Source organism: Gossypium hirsutum, chromosome A05, assembly GCF_007990345.1.
Source record: "Gossypium hirsutum isolate 1008001.06 chromosome A05, Gossypium_hirsutum_v2.1, whole genome shotgun sequence".
Taxonomy (NCBI): Eukaryota; Viridiplantae; Streptophyta; class Magnoliopsida; order Malvales; family Malvaceae; genus Gossypium; species Gossypium hirsutum.
In genome coordinates this window covers 4,910,189-4,936,614 of record NC_053428.1, presented here as the reverse complement: position 1 = coordinate 4,936,614, position 26,426 = coordinate 4,910,189, and the positions used below count along the sequence as shown (strand labels likewise).

Genomic DNA, 26,426 nt, shown 5'->3' with positions numbered 1-26,426 from the left:
TGGGCATTTATCCGCATTGCAGGAATAAAAGGATCTATGGAGCCGACATCATATATAATTATTTGACTTATCACCATAATCTGTTGAATAAGTCTATCAAGGGCCTGCAGCTGCTAATCACAGTGGTGGAGGAATCAGACACGAAGAGCTGCGCAGTGCACACAATGGTTTGTTCCGTACAGGTGCTCAAATTTGTGTACTTTGGAACCTACTCATATCTGAAAAGATTTTAATGCTGGTCTTACTATATTAAGTTAGCATCCTTCGAGATACATGATACTTTACCTTCAGAGAATTTTCCTGTGGAGATGGCTAATCTGAGATGAATGAGAATTAGTAATCTAATGGAGAAACATACTGTCCGCAAAGTTACTTGGATTACGATGTCTGAAAAGTTACTTAAAATACTAATAAATTTATCGCCAGACCCTTGTGATACAGAAAGTACTATCATTTTATCCATTACTAAGAACATGATTCATGGATAGATTTTACATGACTAAACTCGTGGGTATATTATTATAGAACAAACTGGAGATTGCTTTAAGCTGTTTTAATGCACCCTATGATGAAACTATAGTGTATGAGTCTACTCTTCAGGACTTTTACTTGGGGACCCAAACAATGTGATCCCGAGGAAGGAAATGGCAGACAGGAATGGTTCCTGGCTCAACTTTTAGGACTTGAAAAGCCAAATGCTTTGGGTTCCATGCTGATGTATCTGTGTGACAGACTGCTACTGCTTTGGCTTTTGTTCCGTCAGCACCCTCTAAAGGAACCATGTAAGCCCTTGTTGTTTCTGATTTATGGCAATAGAAGACAGCATATGCATAATTCTGCTTGTGGCACACTACAGCTTTGTCATTTGTCATCTTCTGCACTCCAGCTGTTATTGTATACTTGTGCGTTGGGGTTTGTTTTTCCACTTCTGTTGAGACTGCCTGATCAACTTTCCCTAGTTTGGAAATGCTGTAGTCAATCATTGACTCCAGTGAGGTTGCACAATATTTTTCCTCTCCTTCAATCGCTGGCTGTTCGCACTCCTTAATTGTGTTCTTCATCATCTCTGCCTTCACTGATCCAGGTTTCACTGAAAACTTGTTGAAAATTTCTGGCAACTCGTTAGATGAAAACGGTATTTTTTGGGCAGTTTGATAAGGTAAGAAAGCGGATTTCTCTGTATTTTCAGTGAAATGCAGGCTCATTGTTGCCCCGGGGTGTAAATCCTTTTCCAGAAAGAAAAGAGCCACATTCGGATCGTCATGGATTTGAGTTTCACTGGCTGCATATTGGTAAAGAAACGGACTCACATTAACATTTACTGGCTTTCCCTTGTGTCCGGTGTGTACAGATACTCCTCCACCTTTGCCTCCAACGTTCACATGGGTGCCACCTCCTGGCTTTCCAGTGTTCACCCCAACTCCTTTGCCTCCAACATTCACATGAGTGCCACCCCCTGGCTTTCCCGTGTTCACTCCAACTCCTTTGCGCCCAACGTTCACATGAGTGCCACCCGCTGGCTTCCCTTTTCCTGTGTTGACGTTTACACCACCACCTCCTACATTTACAGAGGTACTTTTCTCCTCCATCAGTTCTGCAAATACACCAAAATGGGCAAGAGAGCTCAGATACATGCTGATGAAAGCATGATTCCAACAATTTTTTTCATAATAAGTCAATATGTGCAGAACACATCCTATTCCTATGTTTTCTGAAATATATTGCTAAACAGAACGTATCCTGCTCTTTCTCTTTTAATAAATCGCAGGAACAGAACTATGTTAAGCACCTCATATCTGATTATTACCCGGCTTCCATGATTACATGATTGTTTGCTGTATTAGGCTCAATTCAATTCTATGGGAAACCAGGGTCTGATATTCTACAGTCCTCACTTTCCTGACCATCTCAAGTTAAGAGCTTATATCACAATAGTCCTGTTTTGTCGGTGAGTAAACACGATTCAAAAAAAAAAAAAAAGAATAATTCTTGGGATATTAAACACTCACCTGGATGTAGAATTTCTTTGACAGCCTTTGGCATTGGAGTATTTGGCAGCTTATAGCTCCAATATTGCTCGGGTGAGAGAGCAGCATGACTTGCCACCACAGCAAGCTGCAACAACAAATAGCAAACAAGAAAAGTTGAGGCAAAAAAAAACCCTCATAGTTCTTTGCATTCAACAACGAATAATCACATGAAATCGAAAACCTTACCGCTAGGCAAGCAAGAATTGGGGAGAGAACCTTCATCTAGAACAGGAGTGACTAATTCTAAAGAAAGAAAGATCAGTACAATGGAAAGGGAATCTAAAAGTTAGTGTTGCATGGAATGGAAAGTAGAGCAAGAATTCTCCACATTTATAATGAGAAATGTAGTAGGAGCCTTAGGACAAGTACTGCTGAATAACACTGCCAACAATATTTTTCAACCAACATAATGGCTCCAACTGCCACTGTTTCACTTAAATGCAGTTTATGACATGGGCTTAGGTGGATGAGCTTTGAGGGTGGTGGTGCGTGCATTTGCCAAACATAACTGATTGGGCCTTTAATTTTTGTGACATCAACAGTCTCGACAATAATCTGTTTTAATTTCATTTTGGACTTTATGAGATTTACTAAACTAACAACTACCCAATTTATGAGGGTTTAGTATGCGTTCCTTTCAGATAATTTCGTATTCAACTTTGGTTTTAGCCATTCAATTAGTAGTGTCAAAACTATGGCTACAATGTAGACTGTTGGGAGGCACTGAGGTGAGCAATGATTGTTTAGAGTTTTTTCCGTTTGCTCCTCTGCCTACATATACGCCATCGTCTCATTAACTGCCCATCAGTGCCACCCATTTATGATAAATTGTTGGGAGATATTATTAGATGATATAGGAACCACCATATTTGAATTTCGTGACTTTTAGTACATTTAAAGGAAGATTTCATGTGAAAATAGATCTGGATAATATGTGTGTTTTATCTCATATTTTTTTCTTTACTATGTTAAAATAAATATAGTAAGAAGAACAAAATCTAGATATTAAACTTTTGGTGTTAATTATATCAGTCTTATTTTTGTCATTGTGGTGTTTATTATATACTACTCATTTTTATATTTATAAAAATATATTTCTGCATCATGCAAGGTGAAAGTGCCTTTAAACATAATATTATCATTGGGCTCAAGTAACAATAATCGCCTCAAAATTTGGGAGCTTAATAGGCCAAAGTTTTGATTTGCCTTGGAGAATTGTTTGCTTAGAAATTCTGTTTCAAATACCTAACACCCAACAATGGATTGCAATAATGAAATCTTATAGCCCTAATAAATCCTTCCCAACCACGTGCACCGCCCTTGTTTATCGGAGTTGGAAGGTAGAGGTTAGAATCTAGAAGCCATTTTTAGTCAATATATTTAATTCTACTCCCTAGAAGCAACTTCATATTTAATTTTCAGGTTTCGATTTGGACCGACAGGGTTCTACGTCTAAACCTGTGGTACATAAACCTAAAATTGGGCTTTAATCTAATATGAAGATAACCCAAAGAAGTTTCTAGTTTGAAACACTAGCCGGGAAAAGGGAAAGTAGATAGTAAATACTGGAATTTTTTACTTCATTAGTGGATTAAGAGGTTATCATTTTTTTTTTCTTTTTCTGCCAGAAGGTTTTTTACTATTTATATTAATATTAAATTCTGATTAAGTTTATATTCTTAACTGATATTACTAAAATTTCTTTAAAAGTTAATATAAATCAAGAAAATGTAAAACAAAACAGTAATTAATCAATTTTTACCTTTTTTTTGTACTTTTACAATCATTAATTCCAACCTTTAAAAAATTTCAGATCTAAAAAAAAAACTACTCACTCCCCCATAAACTACTCACTTAACTTTTTAAAAATACAATAAAATCAATCAGCCATATAATAGTTTTTTTTTCCTTAAATTAGCATTCATTTAAAAGAAAAATATATAATTTTTATATAAAAATTTATCCTTTTTATGTATATAGCGGATGTATCATTGGACTAATATCTATGTACCACTTTGTTAATTTTACTTGTAAAATTTAATAATTACAGTCGATAAATGAGATAATGTTTTCTTACAAACACAGGTGTTTTTATACAATTTGAATTGAATGTCCAGAAGTTTATGGCGAATTTTATAAAAACTTCAAAATCTGATAGTTATAGCCACCTTAGGGTAGGTTTTTTGACCAAATATCGATAGACTAGTTGAACATGTCAAGTTTTTTCTTTTCTGAGGGTAAGATGTCATGTGGGCATGTGGCAAGTTTTAGCCTTATAGGTTGTGGCGTCTACTTCCTATACATACTTAGTCCTGCATCTGATCTATATGCTTATGCGAACCACATACCAGAATTCAACCCCCAAACCTATATGAACATCTAGTTTGTAGGCCATGGTTAGTTACATTGGTTTTGGTTGGCCATCTAGGGAAAGAAAGTTTTGGCAATTGACGTTGCCGTAATTCTCAACATCTATGAACCCACATCCAATCATCTCTCTTATGGTGGGCTAAGGGTACTTTTATGTACATTGCACACATAAATAAATATCCATAATTATTTCACCTTGAAAAATTTGGACAAGTCAACCTATTTTGATTAAAAAAATTTACTTTCTGCAAACATTTTGCTTGTATAGTTATTGATATTTGTCTCTTATATAATTAATACGTGAATTTTGTATTGTTACATTAATATTGACTTAAAACTCTTTACAAAAATAAGACTTTATATAATTTAACAAACCACGTATAAAAAGATTAATCACAACTTAGCAAACATATTACATATATAAAACACTTTGGGTGAATTTAGATGGGCGGTGCGTTTATCTGCGGTTAGTGTAAAAACAGCGGTGGCGGTGAGATTAGATACTGTACGATACTGTAACATGAGACAAAAAGTAAGCTAAACACACCGCACCGCACAGCACCGCCGCCCCAAACCCACCCTTATTCCATAAGATGTGTATAATTATGTACCTATCTTCCAATAATCTAGAAAGGCATGCACAATCCACTTATTATTATTTATCTAAAATTTTCTCTCAAAACTCCAAAGTCACTCTATGAACACCATGCGAACTTAACTCCTACATTCCACTAATGGTTTTCCACGAGCCATATATCTATTTCTTTGTATCAATATAATATTTGTGATCTATCTCGCCTGTAAACCAAATTCATATGTATCTGAAAACAACCCTTGCCCCCACTTCATTAAGACCCCGTTTGTTTCATAACCATTTGCTTTGGTGGGGATTTGTGTCATCCACTCGTTAAAAAAAATTCTCAGCACTGCTATTTGGTGCTCGGAAAACCAATATTGTTGTTGGATTTTTTTTTTTTTGGCAAACCAACACTGGTGGGGCGGTTTAAGATGTCATTTTTCTTTATTGGATAGTAATAATCATTAGAGAGCAGTAAAACTCAGATTATTGGGGAAGAAAATGATTAAAGCAACCTCATGAATCATGTTTCTATATATACATATACGCATATATAATTATATTACACAAGTAACCAATAGGTTTTGTTTGTTTCTCCGGGCATTTCTAATTATAAAACATTCTTGGGCATTTATGCTCAACCACACTTTCTTCCCTTGAAACTCAGTTCCCCATTATATCGTATTTATATATCTATATATAGAACCCTTAAACCAGTTCTTCCCTATTTTTTATTATTAGTATTTTGTCTTATTCACATAATTGTGATCCAAAATTCCAATCTACACGCTCAGCTCTCATAATTAATCCCCACTAAATAAACTTAAAACCTAATAATTTTTTTACACATAAAAGTTATATGAGTCAGATATTCATTCTAAATTATGAGCAAAACTCATATACTTAAAACTATCTTAGTATTTAGAGTTTGACACAGTGGACAAGCTTCTTGACATACAGGCAACCAGATAGGGAAACAAATAAAAATGTATTATTCTTTAAAGGCAATTTCAATTATGATATTCCAAGTTGTTTATCAGTTATATTTTCATTTTTTTCCCTAATAAAATTATTGAAACAATTCCCAAAGAACTAGGTTCATGAACTATAATCATATTGCAATCATAATATATATTAAATGGTTTTTGAAAAGGAGAAGGGAATCTCCCAAATTTAGAAAGGATAACAGGAAATTTTTAATAAGATAATTCTAAATTATGTGTGTGGATGAGATTAATGATAAGATGTTTGGTGTTTTCCAAATTTCTCATTCCTTCATATAAATAATATATACCCTATTTTTCTCCATTTCTAAACTTTCCCTATGTTAATACTCTAGATTATTGCTTCTGTCGTTATATTATCATTTAATGATATATATATATATTCAACATAATTTTCATTCATATGTAAAACATTTCACAGAAAGGAACATAAAACACTGATACATAATAAATAAAGTCTAAAAAAAAATTAAAAATCAAAAGAAGTGATATAACCACTTGACAAAAGTTAAATTATACCCAAAAAAAATGTTTTATTATATATATTCTTTAGGAACTACAACTTGATTATTGGACAAATGCACTTTAAATCTTAGGGGAAAAAAAAGACAAGTCCCCACGACTGTCTTTGGGTAAAAAAAAAAAAAACTGGGAAAGTTTAATATAATACATAGACATACATACATGTGTATATATATATATATAAAGACATGCCCTACAAAGATTCTGTGTTATATTATTAAGTTGCCCTAACAAGGGAGCGGAAGTAATGATTCTCACAAAGTTGAGATTCTTCTCCCCAAAATTAAATCCATGGAATTTTGCTCTGCTATTGTTTTATTTTCTTAGCTTCTTTTTTGGTTTTTTTTTTTAAATCTCTTCATCAACACGTCTTTATCAAAATAGATACATCAAATGTAGCCAATGATATTTTGATGGAACCCAAAACTGTTTCTTTTGTGTTTTTGGTTTAAAAAAGGGCTTAAAAAGCTCACATTTGAACTTTTATTATATATATATATAATGAGAGATTTGCAATCATAAGAGAGTGAGAACAATCCCATTAAACAACTTCCATGTGGGCAAATTAAAGGTCCACTTTGACAAATTTATGACCTAATTTAATTATGATCATCTAAATAGTTTTATTTTTTTCTCATAATATTAAAATTAAGATCTATATTTAATGTAGATAATTACACAATATAAAAATTTGTTGTTATTATGATTTACTCAGGGGCAAAAGTCAGATATTTTAGGGGCCAAAATTAAATTATAATTTTTACGATAGTAAAAAAATAATTTCATCATTTTAATAGTCTATATTTTATAAATTTTAAAGGATTAAATTAAATTTTATCATTTTTAAGGGAGGTCAAAGTGTAATTTTACCTTTACTAATTTAAAATTTTAAAAATTTTAAAGGGTTTAAGAATTTTTTTTTCATTTTAAAGGGGGTGACAGGACATACTCAACTTCAGTTTTGATGATGTGTTATCATTTGGTTCATCAATAGATAATGCATAAAATTAAACACTACTAGTGCATTACATATTAACCTTTAAAATAATGAAAAATTTAGAGGATGAATTAATGAAAAAGTATGTTAATTAATAATTTAATAGGCTTTCATTCATGGATTTCCATTACTATAAACTAAATCATATGAAGCTATAAAATGTAAGTTAAAAAAACATATATTTTTAAGAAATGATAAAAAAAAAGTATGTTTAAAAAAGAGAAAGGATTGTATGAAACAGTGACGCCACGTCATCTGTAACACCCCTTACCCGTATCCAACACCGGAATAGGGTACGAGGCATTACCAAAACACATACACTTGTAAACGTATTTAACCGAGTTATAAAATTTCATCAAAATTAAAACTTTCAAAATAATTAACATGTTTCTATAACTTTTCCCAATATATCCTCAAAATATTATAATCATAATAATTAGGGCCCGCGAGACCCGATACATACTCATGCAATTTAATGCTTCATTTCCATTTCATTCAATTCGCAATTTCTCATGCTCATAATTTAAATCATATCACTAGCAATTTCCATTTAATTCACGTGCAATTCAATGACATCAAATTCAAAACTAATACGTATTTACCATTTAACTCAATGTTTATTGATTATACCATTCAATAACACATTTATGAAATTCTCAATTTAGCAATGAAAATATCACTTTAGTTTGAAAAACAACATCGTCCTGATATAAATACACTACCACTTATCCATTTACTTTAATTCTTTTGGGCCCATTTGTCACTTACCATCCTTAATCAAATTAGGGAACGGTTACGGAAAATTGAGTACTTCACTTTCACTTTGCCATAGTATAACTATGGTCTTACGTATGATCACTTATCACTTGTCCCTGATCAGATAAGTGTAGCCACCTATCACTTTGTTTCTTGATCAGATAAGTGTAGCCACTTATCACTTTGTTTCTTGATCAGATAAGTGTAGCCACCTATCACTTTGTTTCTTGATCAGATAAGTGTAGCCACTTATCACTCTGTCTCTTGATCAGATAAGTGTAGCTAAAGCTATCACTTATCACTTTTCACTTGTCACTTGATCAGATAAGTGTAGCCGAAGCTATCACTTATCACTTTGTCACTTGATCAGATAAGTATAGCCGAAGCTATTACTTATCACTTTCCACTTGTCACTTGATCAGATAAGTGTAGCTAAAGCTACCACTTATCACTTTGTCACTTGATCAGATAAGTATAGCCGAAGCTATTACTTATCACTTTCCACTTGTGACTTGATCAGATAAGTGTAGCTAAAGCTACCACTTATCACTTTGTCACTTGATCAGATAAGTATAGCCGAAGCTATTACTTATCACTTTCCACTTGGGTCCTAACTTTATTAAGCAAATTTTGCAATTTTCCAATTTTGCCCTTAATTCTCCTTACTTTCTTGCTGATTTCATGCCTCTGCCGTCCAGCCCAAATAGACCTTGGGTCTATTTGCCTTTAAAGCCCTCTTCCTTTTATCATTTAAGCTATTTAATCATTTCCCAAAATTTTGCATTTGTTACAATTTAGTCCTTTTTGTTCAATTAATTATCGGAACTTTAAAATTTCTTAACGAAACTTTAATACTAACTTTTTAACACTCCATGAATATTTATAAAAATATTTATGGCTCAGTTTAAAATCCCCGAGGTCTTGATACCTCATTTCGATTCTAATTATTTTAATATTTATTTCTAGTGCACTATTCACTATTTCAAAAATTTTCCTAACTTCATATTTAACTTATACTTACTAAATTAATAATATTTTCTACCCATTTGTCGAATTTAGTGATCTCGAATCACCGTTCCGACACCTCTGAAAATTCAAGCCATTACATTTTTTTTTCGTCGGATTTGTGGTCCCGAAACCACTGTTCCGACTAAGCCTAAAATCGGGCTATTACAACTCTCCCCCCCTTTAGGGATTTTCGTCCCCGAAAATCTTACCAGATGGTAGGTTAATGATTTACTTCCACAGTATATTTCAAATTCACACATGATTTTGGATTTTCATATCTTTTACAGATAATCACATAGATTCATAAGAAAATCAGGATAGCGATATTTCAGCATCTGAAGCTACACAAAGTATCGAAAAATTACAATCCATATAGAATGATATCCATTTTGATAACCTGAGTAGTTTTCAGAACTATCAAATATTTCTCTCTTTTTATATTGTCCTCATTTTCTAATTCATTCACTTTTCCGACCACATTATTATTCTCCCGTACACGAACTTCTGTAACACTACACTCGTAAGCTTATTCAACCAAAATCTCACAAATTTCATTGTAACATTTTACTAATATGGGGGTGAGTGTAGTAAAGCCTCAAATTTATCTTACACATAAATGCGCATAACACATACCATCAGAAATAGCCAATTCATTACTAAGTTCACATTCTCAAAGCATTTAATAAACATTTGCTTTTAATCACTTTTGTTCTCAACACAAAATTCTAACTCAAATCACTAATTCACAATCAAAATTTCTATATAGCATCATAATCCAAATATCATAACTCATATGCTTGTATAATTATAACATTCATCAATAAAAAAAATGTTTTATTCTTTGATCCATACCTTTATGAGTTTCAACTCATAATCAATACATTTTCACTCAAACATTTTAGTATTTATTTCTATACTATTAGAATTAACTCAGTTGAAAAACATATCTGTCTCATCAAGATAATTTTCGTCATAGAACAATACTGATAAGGGGGTGATGGTGAAGTCATAAATCTTTCAACTTGCTCTCATAGATACATATATATATATGATTTTGTATTCATCATCAATGTAATACCATCATAACCACGTAATTCATTCCAAGCAAATTAACACATCTATTTATTACAAATGTTTTCTGTCACTCACAATTTCACACAACGAATTTACTTACTCAAGCTCAACGTTAATATCTAATTAAATTCCAATACTTGGCTTCTATTTTACTTACCGACATTTGCCAAATTAGAGAACGTCTTACGGAATTGAGTACTTCGTTTTCTCGATGCCATAGTCCAACTATGGTCTTACACGTAATCACAAATCACATACCGATGCCATAGCCCAACTATGGTCTTACACGAAATCACATATCACTTACCGATGCCATAGCCCAGCTATGGTCTTACACGGAATCACATATCACACATATCACTTACCGATGCCATAGCCCAGCTATGGTCTTACACGGAATCACATAATCACATGTTCACATGTTGCCATGGTCAAACCATGGTCTTTTCCGTCAATTCATCACATATCACTGAACGAAAGTACTCATTCCTGCGTTCTACTCAATTTGACTTCCAATTCAATTTTTCATACTATTATAATATTCATGGTTTAGACATAAAACAAAATATCTTATTATCTTTAATTTAACAATTAAACATAAGATTCTATCATATGAACATACTAATTTCACTTATTCAAGCAGATGTACATACACACGTTCCATCTATTTAAGTAAATTTGCTTATCATATTCACTTAATCAAATATGTTGAGCACATAGCATTATATAATCACTAACATACTTGGATGAGCTTGTCACAACATAAACTTTTTTTTTTAACTTATAGTCATCTCTTTTCATACATGAACACATCCATATCACAAATTTTTATACTTACCTTTCCAAATTCCAACATCACGTGAGCATATTTCATTTATCTCAATATCATTTTTAGCATTATCGAAAATAGCTCGATTGAAAATCATCTCTGTCTTAACAAAGCAATTTCGTTAGAGCCCGGAGATATCACATCATCAAGAGTAATAACGTGGCATGTATAGCTAGGCTCACATATGCTATGTTTGGTCCGAGAACCGACTAAACCGTAGCTCTGATACCACTAAATGTAACACCCCTTACCCGTATCCAACACCGGAATAGGGTACGAGGCATTACCAAAACACATACACTTGTAAACGTATTTAACCGAGTTATAAAATTTCATCAAAATTAAAACTTTCAAAATAATTAACATGTTTCTATAACTTTTCCCAATATATCCTCAAAATATTATAATCATAATAATTAGGGCCCGCGAGACCCGATACATACTCATGCAATTTAATGCTTCATTTCCATTTCATTCAATTCGCAATTTCTCATGCTCATAATTTAAATCATATCACTAGCAATTTCCATTTAATTCACGTGCAATTCAATGACATCAAATTCAAAACTAATACGTATTTACCATTTAACTCAATGTTTATTGATTACACCATTCAATAACACATTTATGAAATTCTCAATTTAGCAATGAAAATATCACTTTAGTTTGAATAACAACATCGTCCTGATATAAATACACTACCACTTATCCATTTACTTTAATTCTTTTGGGCCCATTTGTCACTTACCATCCTTAATCAAATTAGGGAACGGTTACGGAAAATTGAGTACTTCACTTTCACTTTGCCATAGTATAACTATGGTCTTACGTATGATCACTTATCACTTGTCCCTGATCAGATAAGTGTAGCCACCTATCACTTTGTTTCTTGATCAGATAAGTGTAGCCACTTATCACTTTGTTTCTTGATCAGATAAGTGTAGCCACCTATCACTTTGTTTCTTGATCAGATAAGTGTAGCCACTTATCACTCTGTCTCTTGATCAGATAAGTGTAGCTAAAGCTATCACTTATCACTTTTCACTTGTCACTTGATCAGATAAGTGTAGCCGAAGCTATCACTTATCACTTTGTCACTTGATCAGATAAGTATAGCCGAAGCTATTACTTATCACTTTCCACTTGTCACTTGATCAGATAAGTGTAGCTAAAGCTACCACTTATCACTTTGTCACTTGATCAGATAAGTATAGCCGAAGCTATTACTTATCACTTTCCACTTGTGACTTGATCAGATAAGTGTAGCTAAAGCTACCACTTATCACTTTGTCACTTGATCAGATAAGTATAGCCGAAGCTATTACTTATCACTTTCCACTTGGGTCCTAACTTTATTAAGCAAATTTTGCAATTTTCCAATTTTGCCCTTAATTCTCCTTACTTTCTTGCTGATTTCATGCCTCTGCCGTCCAGCCCAAATAGACCTTGGGTCTATTTGCCTTTAAAGCCCTCTTCCTTTTATCATTTAAGCTATTTAATCATTTCCCAAAATTTTGCATTTGTTACAATTTAGTCCTTTTTGTTCAATTAATTATCGGAACTTTAAAATTTCTTAACGAAACTTTAATACTAACTTTTTAACACTCCATGAATATTTATAAAAATATTTATGGCTCAGTTTAAAATCCCCGAGGTCTTGATACCTCATTTCGATTCTAATTATTTTAATATTTATTTCTAGTGCACTATTCACTATTTCAAAAATTTTCCTAACTTCATATTTAACTTATACTTACTAAATTAATAATATTTTCTACCCATTTGTCGAATTTAGTGATCTCGAATCACCGTTCCGACACCTCTGAAAATTCAAGCCATTACATTTTTTTTTTCGTCGGATTTGTGGTCCCGAAACCACTGTTCCGACTAAGCCTAAAATCGGGCTATTACATCATCTGTATCTCTTTCCAATAGTTTTATGCCATATCAGTATTCTTATACTAAATTTCAGGATTTTATCCTGAATTTTAATATTTTAATTTGGATTGGATTTTTTTCAGGATAAAATCTTGAAATTCAAGATAAGAGTACTGATGTGGCATAAAACTATTGGAAAATGATACAGATGACGTGGCGTCACTGTTTCATACAATCCTTTCCCGTTTAAAAAAATATTGAGCAATGAAACTATATATATGGTGCTAAAATAATAAATTACAAGAAGAAGGCATGTGATTTTTTCTTAATTTGTTTGGTGAGTATAAATCAACCATTACTGTTTTTAATAATGCTAGATAGCACATTTTTTTCATTAAATTAAAAGATAAATTAATGGTTTAATTTGAATGATTGATTTTCTTAGTTACTCTGATGATATATATGATTTATTTTCGTGGGTTAACTTTCACAGTAGCTCACTTTACTTTAATTTTACATCTTTCCTACCCCACTAAATATCATCATGATTTGATGCTAATGACAAATTAAGAAGATGGTTACATTTTACTTTCGGTTTTAATATTTCTCTAATACTCAAAGAATTGTCAACTATAACCATTGCGAATACTTTTACAAGTTGAAGTACATAATTAATAATTTTATATTTTTATATATGAGCACGCGAATCACTATTTTCTATATATAATAATGTGCATTATTATCTTTTTATTATCATATTCATTGATTTAGCTGCCCAACAAAACAGACAAAAACTAAAACAAACCAAATTAATATTCAAGAATCCATGATGATTTAAGGATTTATTTTTTTTTTGGCAGGTAAAATAATCAAATAAGACTAATTACATAATGTTTTTATGTGTGAGATTGCCACTTGGATAGGCAATAGAAAAAAGTGCTAGTACCTCCTTTGAAATTCCTTCAAATGTCTTTAATCATTGATTTGTTTTTAAACCCATTTTAAGCAAGCAGACAACAATTTTATTATATTCTCTTGCGTTCACTAAGAGATGATGAATACGTCTAATGAAAACAGAGTTGAAACTTGTCAAAGAGAGTCCTGAATGGTTTTGATCACCTTCACACTATTAATTTGAATCCTCAAACCATAGTAACTCATGATTTGAATGAAAGTTAAACCATTAAAGATGCCACATAATTCAACTTCAAAGACTGTACACTTTCAAAGTGTAACATCTCTAAATTCATTTTAAACACGCATAACATTTGGATTAACAACTTATATATCTCATGATCATCAATTAAGATGATGGAAATTTTGACTGAAATTTTTGTTGTGGGTGGGGAGGGGTTGCGTAAACTTAGCTAATTAATGATCCTTCCATTTGTTGATTTCTGGATGAAGATTTTTTATTAGGTTAAAACACCTTTCTTATTAGCACAATATCTCATGCCCCAAAATTATGATGAAACCTCCACTTTTTAATTAATGGACAAACCAACATTCGTGTTAGATAATTAACTTTGTTGACAAATTAGAATAAGTCATTTCACATTTCAGCATACAAGGATAGTGGTAAATTAGGGTTTGTTTAGATAACAAAAGTAATTTAGGTTAAAAATTATATATCATAGATATGTTATCACATAGCAAATTTTAAATTTTACGTCATAATGCATATTTTTAACTTTATAAATGTAATATTTTAAAAATCAATTTAAGGGATATGAAATACTGATTAAAGTTTAAAAATTCATTTAAAAAAATTAAATTAAAAATAAGTGATTATACATGCAATAATCATACGTACCTAAGATTAAAAAGACTCATCTAAATCTTAATTTTATTATTATAAAATTTTGAATAATATAAACTCAAAAGCATTTTAAACACTTGACGATGATATTTTTTAGTCATTCATAACCTACCAACTTAAAAGAAAATCCAACAAAAACAGTGTGATTAGCTAAAGTAAGCATAAATATATTTTTTAACTAAAGTTGACTTTTTGAAAGTGAGTATAAATAAGAAAAAGGTCAGCACATCTTAAATAATATTTTCTCGTTTTATTGTTGATATTTATAATTCGTGATTGATTTTTTTTCAATAATATTATTTTTAAAATTTATATTTGTACTTTATTATTACACAAAATTTCGCCCCTTTAATTTCCATTAAAGCTGTCTCGTCAAAATGAAGATATGATAATTAATACCCCATTCTACTCTTAACCCACAGAGGTGATTCTTTACGGAAAGCTCATATCATTGGGCAAAGTTTGGGTTTCTGAAGTAGGCCCATCAACCATGTTACTACCTAAAATAAATAAATACAAATATTAAAATTCTTTTAATTTAGTCAGCTTTTTAATATGACAAAACTATTCTCATAACAATACTTGTTATTTATAAAAAGAATGGTTTTCAATAACTATTCAATTATCGGATTAATAAACAACACTAACTTAATCAGTCTTTTACACAGAATTTAGATATAAATTTTATATGTTAGAATTTCTTTTAGGTTAAATTAAGATGTTATTATCTCCTTTATTAATGTTAATTGGTTGAGTGCTGACAACATCTTTTCTTTTTTCAGTAAAAAGAAACATCATGAAGCGATTACATCAACTTGTTAACATTAATCAGACAACAAAATATTACGATCAACAAATACTAAATCTTGTATCAAAACTAGAAGTTCTATAAATAGTTGTAAAATTAAATTACTAACTGTAACATACTTAATTATATGATCCGCAACCCATCTTTAATACTTAATTAGTAGTTTACATTTTTATTTTTATTTTTTGGAGACAATAATTGGAACGTTGTACACACATAAGTTTAAAAATTGAAAGTTTACATACATACCTACAAGATTATTAAAGAAAAAATCAGAAACGATGAAAAAATTGCAACAGGGCATGCATGGGATAGGGATAGGGATAAACTTTGAAATGAAGCAAAGCAAAAAGCAAAGGACAATAAATTCCTAAGTACGGCTTCCTCAATCTGTTTCTCACCTACTAACACCTTTCATTTATTTGGTTATTTTTATATCAAGCAAATTAAAAAAAAAACGCAACTATATTAACATGGATAATAAAAGAGTAAATGTAGTAAAATTCTGAATATGCATGTCATCTCCTATTATGAAATGGGTAAGAATGAGTGACACATTCCTGTAATTAGACATTTATTACGCCGTGATAAAGGGATGAGTGAGACAAATTAAGTGAGGACAGGAGAGGGATCAAACGGTAATTAGGTTTGACTGGAACTGCTTCAGTTTCACATGTATCTATTTACCTGCTTCACTTTGATTGGATGGGAAGTCAAAACTGGACTCTTTTATCACCTTTTTTTTTTACAAAAAGAAAATATTGGTAACAATGTATGAGGCTAGCTAGGTGTATTACAAGAGGGCTCTTTTATTTTTTTAGAACAGAAAATCAATGATTGATTGGGGAATTGAAGTGTGACAAGACTCAAGTTTGCTAGATGAATTTGCTGGTCTTTGATACAATCTTATTGATTGATTATTATTATTTTTCTTCATAAATCAGCTGTAATTTCATCTCATGACTCATCCTATACTTTTTATTATTGTTTAGCCTTTGCCTAAATGCCTAGTTTACTAGATATCCACTCCATGCATGGCTATCAAACAGTTCCCTACTTATTTATTTATAATATAGATCTCTTGCTTCTTTTTACTACTACCATGATAAGACGGATATGGCGTAAGGTTGATTTCTTCTTCTTTTTTTTTTTTTGAGAATTTTCTACTTACAGTAACTCTTGTTAATTATTTCTGTTAGGATATGTTTTGAAATTTATTGATTGATTCACATCATGTTTAAGTTAATATTTTAATTATTTTCTCTAATCAAGGACGAAATTTAAAAAAATTTAGGGGTCAAATAAAATTTTAATTTTTAATAATTTATATATTTATAATTTTAAATGTTTAAATTAATTTTTTATAATTTTAAACAGATTAATATATAATTTTATTTTTATTAATTTAAAATTTTTAATTTATATATTTATAATTTTAAATGTTTAAATTAATTTTTTATAATTTTAAACAGATTAATATATAATTTCAGCTTTTTGGATTCGCCTCTGGCTCTAATTTTTAAGTAGGGAAGGGAATTAGGTATGATAATTTATTACTTGACAGTTATACTTTATTGTAATTACTGTTTAGTGGCTAAACATATCCTTCCTACTTCACACGTGTTCAGTCTCTCTATCCCTTCTTTTTATATACAATCTTGGTCAACTATCACTTTTACTTCCTCTACTTGACACATTTTCAGTTTTTTTTTTAATTGGTCTAATATCACTTTTGGTCTCTCTACTAGGACTAAAAATAAAATTTAATATTTATACTTGAATTTCTACAATAATTCAACAATAATATTTGGTTTTTTATAATGTTTTTATAAATAATTAATATTGTTAATTACTCTGATAAATTTTCTAACATATTTTTTTAAACAAAATATTAGTTTAACAAAAAAGTATTTTGATATATTAAGGTGGAATAAGTTTTCTTTTCTTTTTTTTTTAAATCCATATTAGCTACCAAAATTATTAACAGTGTCAATTAATTATTTAGACTAACTAATGACATGAATTTTCTCTCTATTTTTAATCATTATAAGATAATGGTAGAATTGTAGTTTCAATTTCTCTACTATGCTCACATATGATATTTAATATTTATATTTTTAAATTTACATAATTTGGTCCTTTACTTTTACAATAGCATTAATTAGTCCAAATGATTTACATACTTATATGTGATAATTATCTTATTATGTTACTATCATGTCATTTCTATGCTAACTAGTGTCTAAGAGTAAAAAAAAAAAAGAAAAAGACTATAGACGTGACAAAGTGGCATGACACTGTAATTTTTTTCTATAGATCATATGACAATGATCAAGTTATAATTTAAGATTTAATTTTTATATTTCAACTTCTTGACAAGAATTACTACCTCAACTTTTACAAGGTTATTGATTAGCCTAAATGCCTTATTTTTATTAAAATGGTGATGTAGTTTTTAAATTAAATTCACGTGTATTGTAATGTTTTTTTTTCTATATGATTATCTTGTCTCTATTTAAAAAAATTGAAATATCACTCTAACGAATTTAATAAAAAAATTTAATGATATTTATAATTACAATTGAATATTTAAAATCAAAAAATAAAATAAAAATATAAAACAAGCTTCTAAATGCAGGATGTGATTTTGTTTTAATTTTGAATATTTTTTATGGTTGAAGGAAAAATACAATGTTTTTTAGTCTTAGCAAAATGTGACAGCTAAGGATAATGGTTTATCAGAAAGTTTTAAGAAAAACTGATTCATTGGAAGTGAAATGATGAATTTGAGTAGATGAGACAATATGATTAAAATGTAAAATATAATCATGTGCTAAGGACAGTTCATTATATAAATTTTGTAAGGAAATATTTTAATAATTTTCTGGGACTAAAAATTATTTATGTTGAATGATTGACCTTTAGTATTAAAATTCTTCTAAAGTTTGTTTATTTTTTCGTGAAAAACAACGCTTTCACTTATTTATGTCTAATAAGATTTAAACTCAAGCATTATAACGTACACACAAGTTAAATAGGGAACATGGCATTTAGGATTTGATGCCAATAAGCGATTTTGGAATTCTAAACTTCAAATTTGTTGTTGAGCCGATTATTTGTATTTTATTATGTTATAATAATAGTGGTAAAACGATCACAAAATAATAATAATAATAAATAAGAATATATAGATTTTTTATTAAATTATTTTTTATAACAATTTTTTTTCATAAACTTTAGTAAAATTAGTTATTTCCTAAGTAAAATAAAAATAAATTTTAATTAATGTAATATTTAAATTTTGTATACAAAAATATAATAACCATTAGATAAAAATAAATTTTAAAAAATAAAATTACATTTCTAAATTTTATTAAAGGTACTAATTAATATTGTTATTAATATATTAACGTTTTTAATTTGAAAATTTTTAAAAAATATCTAAATCTAATATAATTTTATAGGTTGCCAGAAATGTAAGAGGGTTTGGGCAAAAATATAGGCCCGAAAAATGGGCTTGGACGAAAAAAGGCCCGTTTAAAAAATAAGTCAAGTCTCGGGTAAGACATTTTTGGTCTAGACCCGACCTAAATTCACTAAATGACAAAAACAATCTGTTTTTTTAATATTAATTTCTTATTGTTTTCTACCTATTCTGCTACTATTTTACTATTATGTTGCTACTATTTTGTTGTTATTGTTTGGATATTGTATAAAACTTATTTTATTGTTACTTTTGTTATTATTTTAAATATATTTGTTAATATTATTATTATTTTAGAGGTATTTTCTTGTTAAATTGCATCTATCTTAGTGCTATTTAAGTATACATATTTTTTAAATTTTATTTTCAATTGGTGGGAAATATTTATTTTGATGTTTTTAGTATTTTTGATATATTATATATATTTTAAAATTATATAAAAATAATATAAAATTAATATAGGCAGGCCCGAGTTTTAACATTTTTATTCGGATAGGGCTTAGACAATATTTTAGGTCCATTTTTCGGGTTGGGCCGAGCCAAGCAAACGGCCATAAATTTTTAGTTTAGCTCGGCCCGACCCGTGCACACATCTAGGCAAATATTGACATTATAGGTGTCTCTATTATAAAGAGGGTTGACCATCTATGATTTATTATGTGTGAGTTCATAACTAAGGCTTAATATATTATTTGGTTTTTGAGTTTGACACTTTTCTCTAATCTGGTATTTATGTTTTCTTCAATGTTTTAATAACCAAATTTGGTGATTGAATCGGTCAGACCATCAGTTAGTGATACAGTTGGTACAACCATTGATCTAAAATAACTAAATAAATACCTAAAAATCATAAAAATTAATAAAATATTAGAATAATTATAAAAACTAGTTCAACTGTAGGTTTTGGTCTTGATTTCTAGGTTTTTTTTTTTTTTTTACAGATTTTGAGCAGTTCGCTCAAAGACTAGTTCAACTTCTATGTCCATACTGGTTTAATAGTCAGTTTTCGTTCGGTCGGTCTAGTGCGGTTCCAATGAAACTAATTTTTTTGGTCCGATGTGGCAATTGTATTTAGCAAAAGTTATACATTTTTATCCAATAAAACTAAATTTATTCTATTAACAAAACTATAAAATTGCAAATAAAATTATATTAGCAATTAAATTTTTCATCAAATCAATATTAAAATCCAAATTAAATACCAAAAAATTACTACCGATACCTTTAGATACCAAAATATATAACTTTTCCAAATATAAATATCACATTAAATTATAAAAACACAAATATGATATTGAAAAAAAAATCAGAAATACCCAAGAATATAATAAGCCAATAACTAATATTATACTGAGTTTATTTAATTTGGTATTGTTTTATTAATTGATAATTTGATTAATAGTTTTTCACCTAAATTATTTTTTTATTGCAGTTATAATCGTTTAAAGAAATGCATCGATGCACTAATTGAAACAAAATTTAATTTAAACATAATTCTTTTGAATTTATTTCAACAAGATTTAAAGATATTTAAGAGAGTGAACAATTGAAAATCATTCGAAATCAAGTATACAATTCTAAAAATATCCAAAACTGAACTTACAAATTTGAAAATATTTGAAAGATGTTGAAAAATATCATTCATGTGCACGTGCTAGAGACTTCTTCGGCTGACGCACTATCACTTAATGGTAAAGTTATTACAAAAATCAATTTATTTTATTCTAATTAAATACCAATAAATTATGATTTATAAGTTAGATTAAAATTTTATCACGCAACAAAGTTCAAGACTAAAATAGTCTCCGCTCAGAATTCAACAAGATAATTAAATTTTAGTTTTTAAACTTTTATTTGATGGTTTAATGGTTAGGTTTGAGTCGTGCTAATCGTGTTTGTTGTTTGAGCTTTGCCATGTTATTGTAATACACAAAAAAAAAATATTTTTATTTAAATTTAATTATAATATTTTGTTATAAATATTTTAAAAAAATTTATAATAACAAATGAGTGATTAAGATATTAAGTATACATAAATGTCATGTGCTATTTTTCTTTTAGATTATTTTGAGTTCAAATTTCAATATGTACAAATCATGTATAGATTTATTCTAATTTTTAATAAATCATATTTGTAAATTCATTTTAAAGAACATTTTATAATATTTAAATAATAAAATTACTTATTGCTGCTACCTAGCATTAAAAAAGAAAAAAAAACTTGGGCTCTGTTTGACATTTAAAAATATGTTTTTATATGTTTTATTTTCGGATAATGAAAAATATATTTTGTAAATAGCAAAAAATATTTGGTTCATATTTTCTTATAATAGAAACATAGTAAATAAAAGAAAAGAAATGTAATCAGTAATTAATAAAATTGATGTTAAAAAAACTGTTTATATAAATATAAATGGTGTTGTATTTATTTAAAGATAAATAACCTCAATATCACAAATCAACTTTAGGTAAAACAATAAAATGACTTTTTATTGGTTACTGCTTTACCATTTTCAAAAGCTAAAATAAAAATAACTCCTGTTTCCTAAAACCAAATGAAACTTGGTGGTCAAACTCAGTGTAACTTGGGTCTGAACATGATTTAAACCAAACAATGGCACGACCTCATCCAGCTATGGATTAGACCACAACTTTTTATTCCGCAATTAATTCCATCAAACCGAAAACTGTAAAATCAAACCAGTTACTTGGAATAAAAATATAAAATATCAAGGACTAAATGAAAGGCAACAATCCCTTACGGGGATGTGATGATATTTTAAGTATCCAGTTTGTTGAAGTTGCTGTGGGCAAAAGAAAAATCATAAGATAAGCAGGAAGCCATGGGCAATGGCAATGGCATTGGCATTGGTAGGGCCTTCCCTGCAAACACGAAATTACTTCAAATATTAAATGTTGGGACCGTCATGCACCAATGTGACAATGGCCAGTGATCCATCCCCACCCTAACCGCCATGCCATTCTCACTCTAATCATCACCACCATTGCCTTATGACAAGCCGAATCCCACTTCACAATATATATATATTTGCTGTATTGAATTCAAATTCCAAATCAAGTTCGCAACATTGAAACATAAACTAGTCTGTGTCAAACTGAAGCTGCAAACATTGATGGGAGGCAACTCATGCATAAAACTGAACCAAATGCACATGCCATCCTGCTTTTTTGTTGTTCTAAAACACTTGAATCTAAAATCCCATGATTACAGAATCGGCCCCTAGAATCCAAAAAATATCCCAATAGTAATACTCCAATTTCAACACCATTGGATGTGGAGGCATCTCGGCTATTATTCACAGCCCACCACGCCCCAACTTGGTCCTATGATTGCCAACCATAATCAAAACTCAATATCCTGTGAGAATCCTACCAGCATCTTTTCTACATTAATCATAATTTTAACATATAATCCTATTTTTTGGGATTATTAGTTTAGGGGTTTTTTTGTAAAAAAAAAGAGTTAATTCCATTTTTTTACCGTTTATATACACGGAACACACTCTATCCTACCAGCATCTCTAAACTTCAATACTGTCTGTCTGTCTATTTTGTGAAAAAAAAAAACATTGTCCCCACTTTAAGTTTTCCTTCTTTTTTTTTTTTTAGTTGCTTCTTAATTTACCTCATATATGAATAGAATTCTTCACAGAACATTCTCCAAAGAAATATACACATAGAAGAGAGTTATATATATTATATCAGTACATCACCATCTGTCTCTCCCTCTATCTTAAGCCTCGAAGTACAGCAATTTCTTGCCCTTTTTAGTTTCATTTTCCTTTTCCTTCCCTTTGGAAACTCATCAAAAACCTCAACCTGAACGTACTTTAGCTAGCGGTAGCTATTTAGTTGCGTAGTAGCTAGCTACGTATAGCTAACAAAAAGGATATATATATATAGTGGTGGTATAAAAAAAAAATTAGTCTCAAATTGCGGTCTGTTCATGGATTGCTTGACAGAAATACAAGGAAAACAAGCACACGATCCCATATTCATAGAGAAGATGAATACGTCGGCGTCGTGGCGTTGCATATGTGTTCCAGGGCCACTTATCGTTGGTGCAGGGCCTTCGGGTCTAGCCACAGCAGCTTGCTTAAAAGAGAAAGGGGTGCCAAGTGTAGTCCTAGAGAGATCCAACTGCATAGCATCTTTGTGGCAACTCAAGACCTACGATCGTCTACGCCTTCACTTGCCTAAACAGTTCTGCGAACTTCCTCTGATGGGGTTCCCTACTGATTTCCCAACTTACCCTACTAAGCAACAATTCGTGGACTACTTGGAAGCATACGCAAGGGAGTTCGATATTAAACCACGGTTCAATGAGACGGTTTCCCAAGCCGAGTACGACGCCACGCTGGGGTTTTGGCGGGTGAAAAGCGTTGGAGTAAATGGGAAAGGGACGGAATACGTGTGCCGGTGGTTGGTGGTGGCGACGGGAGAGAATGCGGAGGCGGTGATGCCGGAGATGGAAGGAATGGGAGAGTTTGGTGGGGACATATGGCATACAAGTTTGTATAAAAGTGGAGAAGAGTTCAGAGGAAAAAGGGTTTTAGTGGTGGGGTGTGGGAATTCAGGAATGGAGGTGTGTTTGGATCTTTGCAATCATAATGCTAGGCCTTCACTTGTGGTCAGAGATACAGTAAGTACTTCTTCACCATCTCTCTCTCTCTCTCTCTCTCTTCTTCGATATAAAATTTCTTCTCTTTCCCACTAAACATATTTAACCCAAAATCATATCCACTAAAGGTTTTTCTTTTATCTTTTTCATTGTTTTAATGGTAAAGTTCACTACCAAAAAAAAAAAAGTTTTCTGAAGCCCCCTCTTTGTTTTGTGAGGAATAAAAGATGGTTTTTAATTGAACAAGGTTTTTCAATCTTTTTGCTTATGTTTCACCATAAATGGCACAACTGCCATAGTTTGTGTCGCTTCAAACCAATCTATTACTAAGTAATAATTTCAGGTGAACAAAGAGATCTCTTTTGGGTCCAAAAAAGAGATCTTAATTGGGATAGATAGGGAAAAAATATTTAACATAATTATATAAATCACAATTTAAAGAGAAGATCAAATCTTTGATCTTTCACTTTCTTGGGATTCTCAAGCATGCTCATCATCGTTAAGATCTTGTGTTGTCGTAATCATCATGAATCTACACCTTTTTTTTTTGTCCCTATGATTAAGTGTTTTTTCCCCCTGGAAAAGACTAAAGAAAACTTACTCCAAAGTTATGGAGGAATGGCCTGGAGGCAATTAACCCATACTATATCAACTCATGTTTTTGCTTTTTTAGTTTTGAGTCCAATTTTTTGTTTTATGGAACTGAAGGTGCACGTCCTTCCACGAGAGATGCTGGGGCGATCAACTTTCGGGTTGTCCATGTGGTTGCTCAAGTGGCTACCCATTCGGTTCGTCGATCGCTTATTGCTGATTGTATCGTGGTTGATGCTGGGTGACACCGCTCGCATCGGATTGGACCGGCCACGATTGGGTCCCTTGGAACTCAAGAATCTGTCTGGAAAGACCCCCGTCTTAGATGTTGGCACGCTTGCCAATATCAAAAGTGGAGACATTAAGGTACTTTGCCTTTTCTCATTGAAATCACATCACACCTCCCCTTTTTTTTCATTCATTGATGACAACTAACGAACTGTGTTTCCACAATCGTACCCACATGCTTTTCTTTTTTGCCACAAACATAGTTTCCCAATAATTCCCATACCATTTTTTTTGTTAAATTTCGAAATTCTTTAACTTATAAGTGTTGTTATACTATAGGTATGTCCAAGCATTAAACGCCTAAAACGATATGCCGTGGAGTTTGTTAATGGCAGAACTGAGAACTTTGATGCAATCATCTTAGCAACTGGTTATAAAAGCAATGTACCCTCTTGGCTAAAGGTATATATATACTTGCCCTTTTATCTTTATTTCCTTTACCCCCCCCCCCCAAAAAAAAGGCTAAAAGAAAAGAGGAAATTGAAATATTGACAGGAAAGAGAGATGTTCTCAGAGAAAGATGGGTACCCTCGAAGGCCATTCCCTAATGGGTGGAAAGGTGAAAGTGGGCTATACGCCGTGGGGTTCACAAAACGTGGGTTACTTGGTACATCAATGGATGCTAGGAGGATTGCAGAAGACATTGAACGGTGTTGGAAACATGAAGCAAAACACCGTATGGCCTTCACTCGTTCACTTTTGCAGCAACCTTCCTCAGATTCATCATCATAATCTCCGTGATTGATTCATTTTTCCCTTAGCTTTATTTTTCTTGGGTTTTTTGAATTAAAATCGTCAGAGAGCGAGAGTTTTTTTGGTTGAAGATGGAAGATATACTACATAATATACTGCGTCTGCACGTGAACATGCAGCAGTGGATATCGATTGATTCACAGCCAAAGCCAAAGGCACATGAACGCAAAATTAAGGAAGTGAGTTGTCTCAGTGAACCCTTGTCTCCTTTTTCAAGATGACACCAAAGCCAGCTGCCATTGCAAGTCTTGGGACGTATATGAAAGGAAGTTGAATTTCAAACTGTTTAAGAAAACGGGTCGGTTTTTTGTTTGGATTGTGTGAGGGACCTGAGATTATATCTGTACATCTTGTACATTACCATTTTTCCCTAATTAGGCATCATACTTTTTCGTTTTTAGGGTGAGACACAGAGATTCAGATGAAGCTGAAATTTGAGTATTTGATTGAATATATAAATATTTATAAAGAGATAAAAGGAAAAAACTGGAGCTATGGGTTCTATCTGGTAAGTGTTTTTCATGGCGTATGATTGTGTTTTTTGACCTATACTTTCCATAAGGCTTTGGAGATTGTGATTTATTACCATAATCAATAGTAACAATAGATGCAGCTTCATCATTAAAGCATTTATTATTTGTTTGGCTTTTTGCTGTTGTAGTGCTTGGCTTGGCTATTTTACTAAAATAATTCAAAAAATTTTGATATTTATAAAAATGATTCAGGTTAAAAAATAATCACAAAAATAACTTGAAATGAACAATAAAATTAGGTTTTGGCCTGTCAATGGCAGGCATCAACTCGTATTTTATACTCATGATTGCCAGATGATTATGTCAGGCTTTGAAAAAATTATTTTTTTTAGTTTTGGCCATTGACACCAGAGTATTTTTTTAAAAAAATCGTATCATATTGGTATACAAAATACGAGTTTTAAAAAAAATTTTGGGTGCTGGCCTGTCAATGGCCGGCACCCAGTACAATAAAAAAAATTCA

The 26,426-nt window shown here is 31.0% G+C and overlaps 2 protein-coding genes across 3 annotated transcripts; one reads left to right on the top strand and one right to left on the bottom strand.

Moving 5' to 3' along the window:
• Positions 1 to 436: 436 nt before the first annotated feature.
• Positions 437 to 2,442, bottom strand: LOC107958896 (BURP domain protein RD22). Of its 2 annotated transcripts, none has more exons than XM_016894800.2 (3): positions 2,217 to 2,442; positions 2,010 to 2,115; positions 437 to 1,594 (listed from the first exon to the last, which is right to left on the bottom strand). In XM_016894800.2, the coding sequence occupies exons 1-3, from the start codon at positions 2,250 to 2,252 to the stop codon at positions 606 to 608; spliced, it is 1,131 nt and encodes a 376-aa protein (XP_016750289.2). In that variant the 5' UTR covers positions 2,253 to 2,442; the 3' UTR covers positions 437 to 605. The 2 variants fall into 2 exon arrangements, with proteins under 2 accessions (XP_016750289.2, XP_040968885.1); XM_041112951.1 differs by lacking the exon at positions 2,217 to 2,442 and adding an exon at positions 1,808 to 1,899 and having other exon boundaries at positions 2,010 to 2,116.
• Positions 2,443 to 22,726: 20,284 nt separating this feature from the next.
• LOC107958894 (indole-3-pyruvate monooxygenase YUCCA6) lies at positions 22,727 to 26,051 on the top strand. Its single transcript, XM_016894798.2, has 4 exons — positions 22,727 to 23,819; positions 24,507 to 24,755; positions 24,957 to 25,079; positions 25,173 to 26,051. Exons 1-4 carry the CDS (start codon positions 23,124 to 23,126, stop codon positions 25,407 to 25,409), a joined length of 1,305 nt encoding a protein of 434 aa, XP_016750287.1. The 5' UTR covers positions 22,727 to 23,123; the 3' UTR covers positions 25,410 to 26,051.
• Positions 26,052 to 26,426: the final 375 nt, after the last annotated feature.

What these genes read in the sequence shown, in the direction of transcription:
- LOC107958896 (XM_016894800.2), bottom strand. Translation starts at nt 2,252, where the DNA reads ATGAAGGTTCTCTCCCCAATTCTTGCTTGCCTAGCG. An exon ending in CAATTCTTGCTTGCCTAGCG is followed by an intron (nt 2,116 to 2,216) that starts GTAAGGTTTTCG and finishes TTGTTGTTGCAG; the next exon opens with CTTGCTGTGGTGGCAAGTCA. An exon ending in CAAAGAAATTCTACATCCAG is followed by an intron (nt 1,595 to 2,009) that starts GTGAGTGTTTAA and finishes GTGTATTTGCAG; the next exon opens with AACTGATGGAGGAGAAAAGT.
- LOC107958894 (XM_016894798.2), top strand. Translation starts at nt 23,124, where the DNA reads ATGGATTGCTTGACAGAAATACAAGGAAAACAAGCACACGATCCCATA. An exon ending in TCAAAAGTGGAGACATTAAG is followed by an intron (nt 24,756 to 24,956) that starts GTACTTTGCCTT and finishes GTTATACTATAG; the next exon opens with GTATGTCCAAGCATTAAACG. An exon ending in ATGTACCCTCTTGGCTAAAG is followed by an intron (nt 25,080 to 25,172) that starts GTATATATATAC and finishes AAATATTGACAG; the next exon opens with GAAAGAGAGATGTTCTCAGA.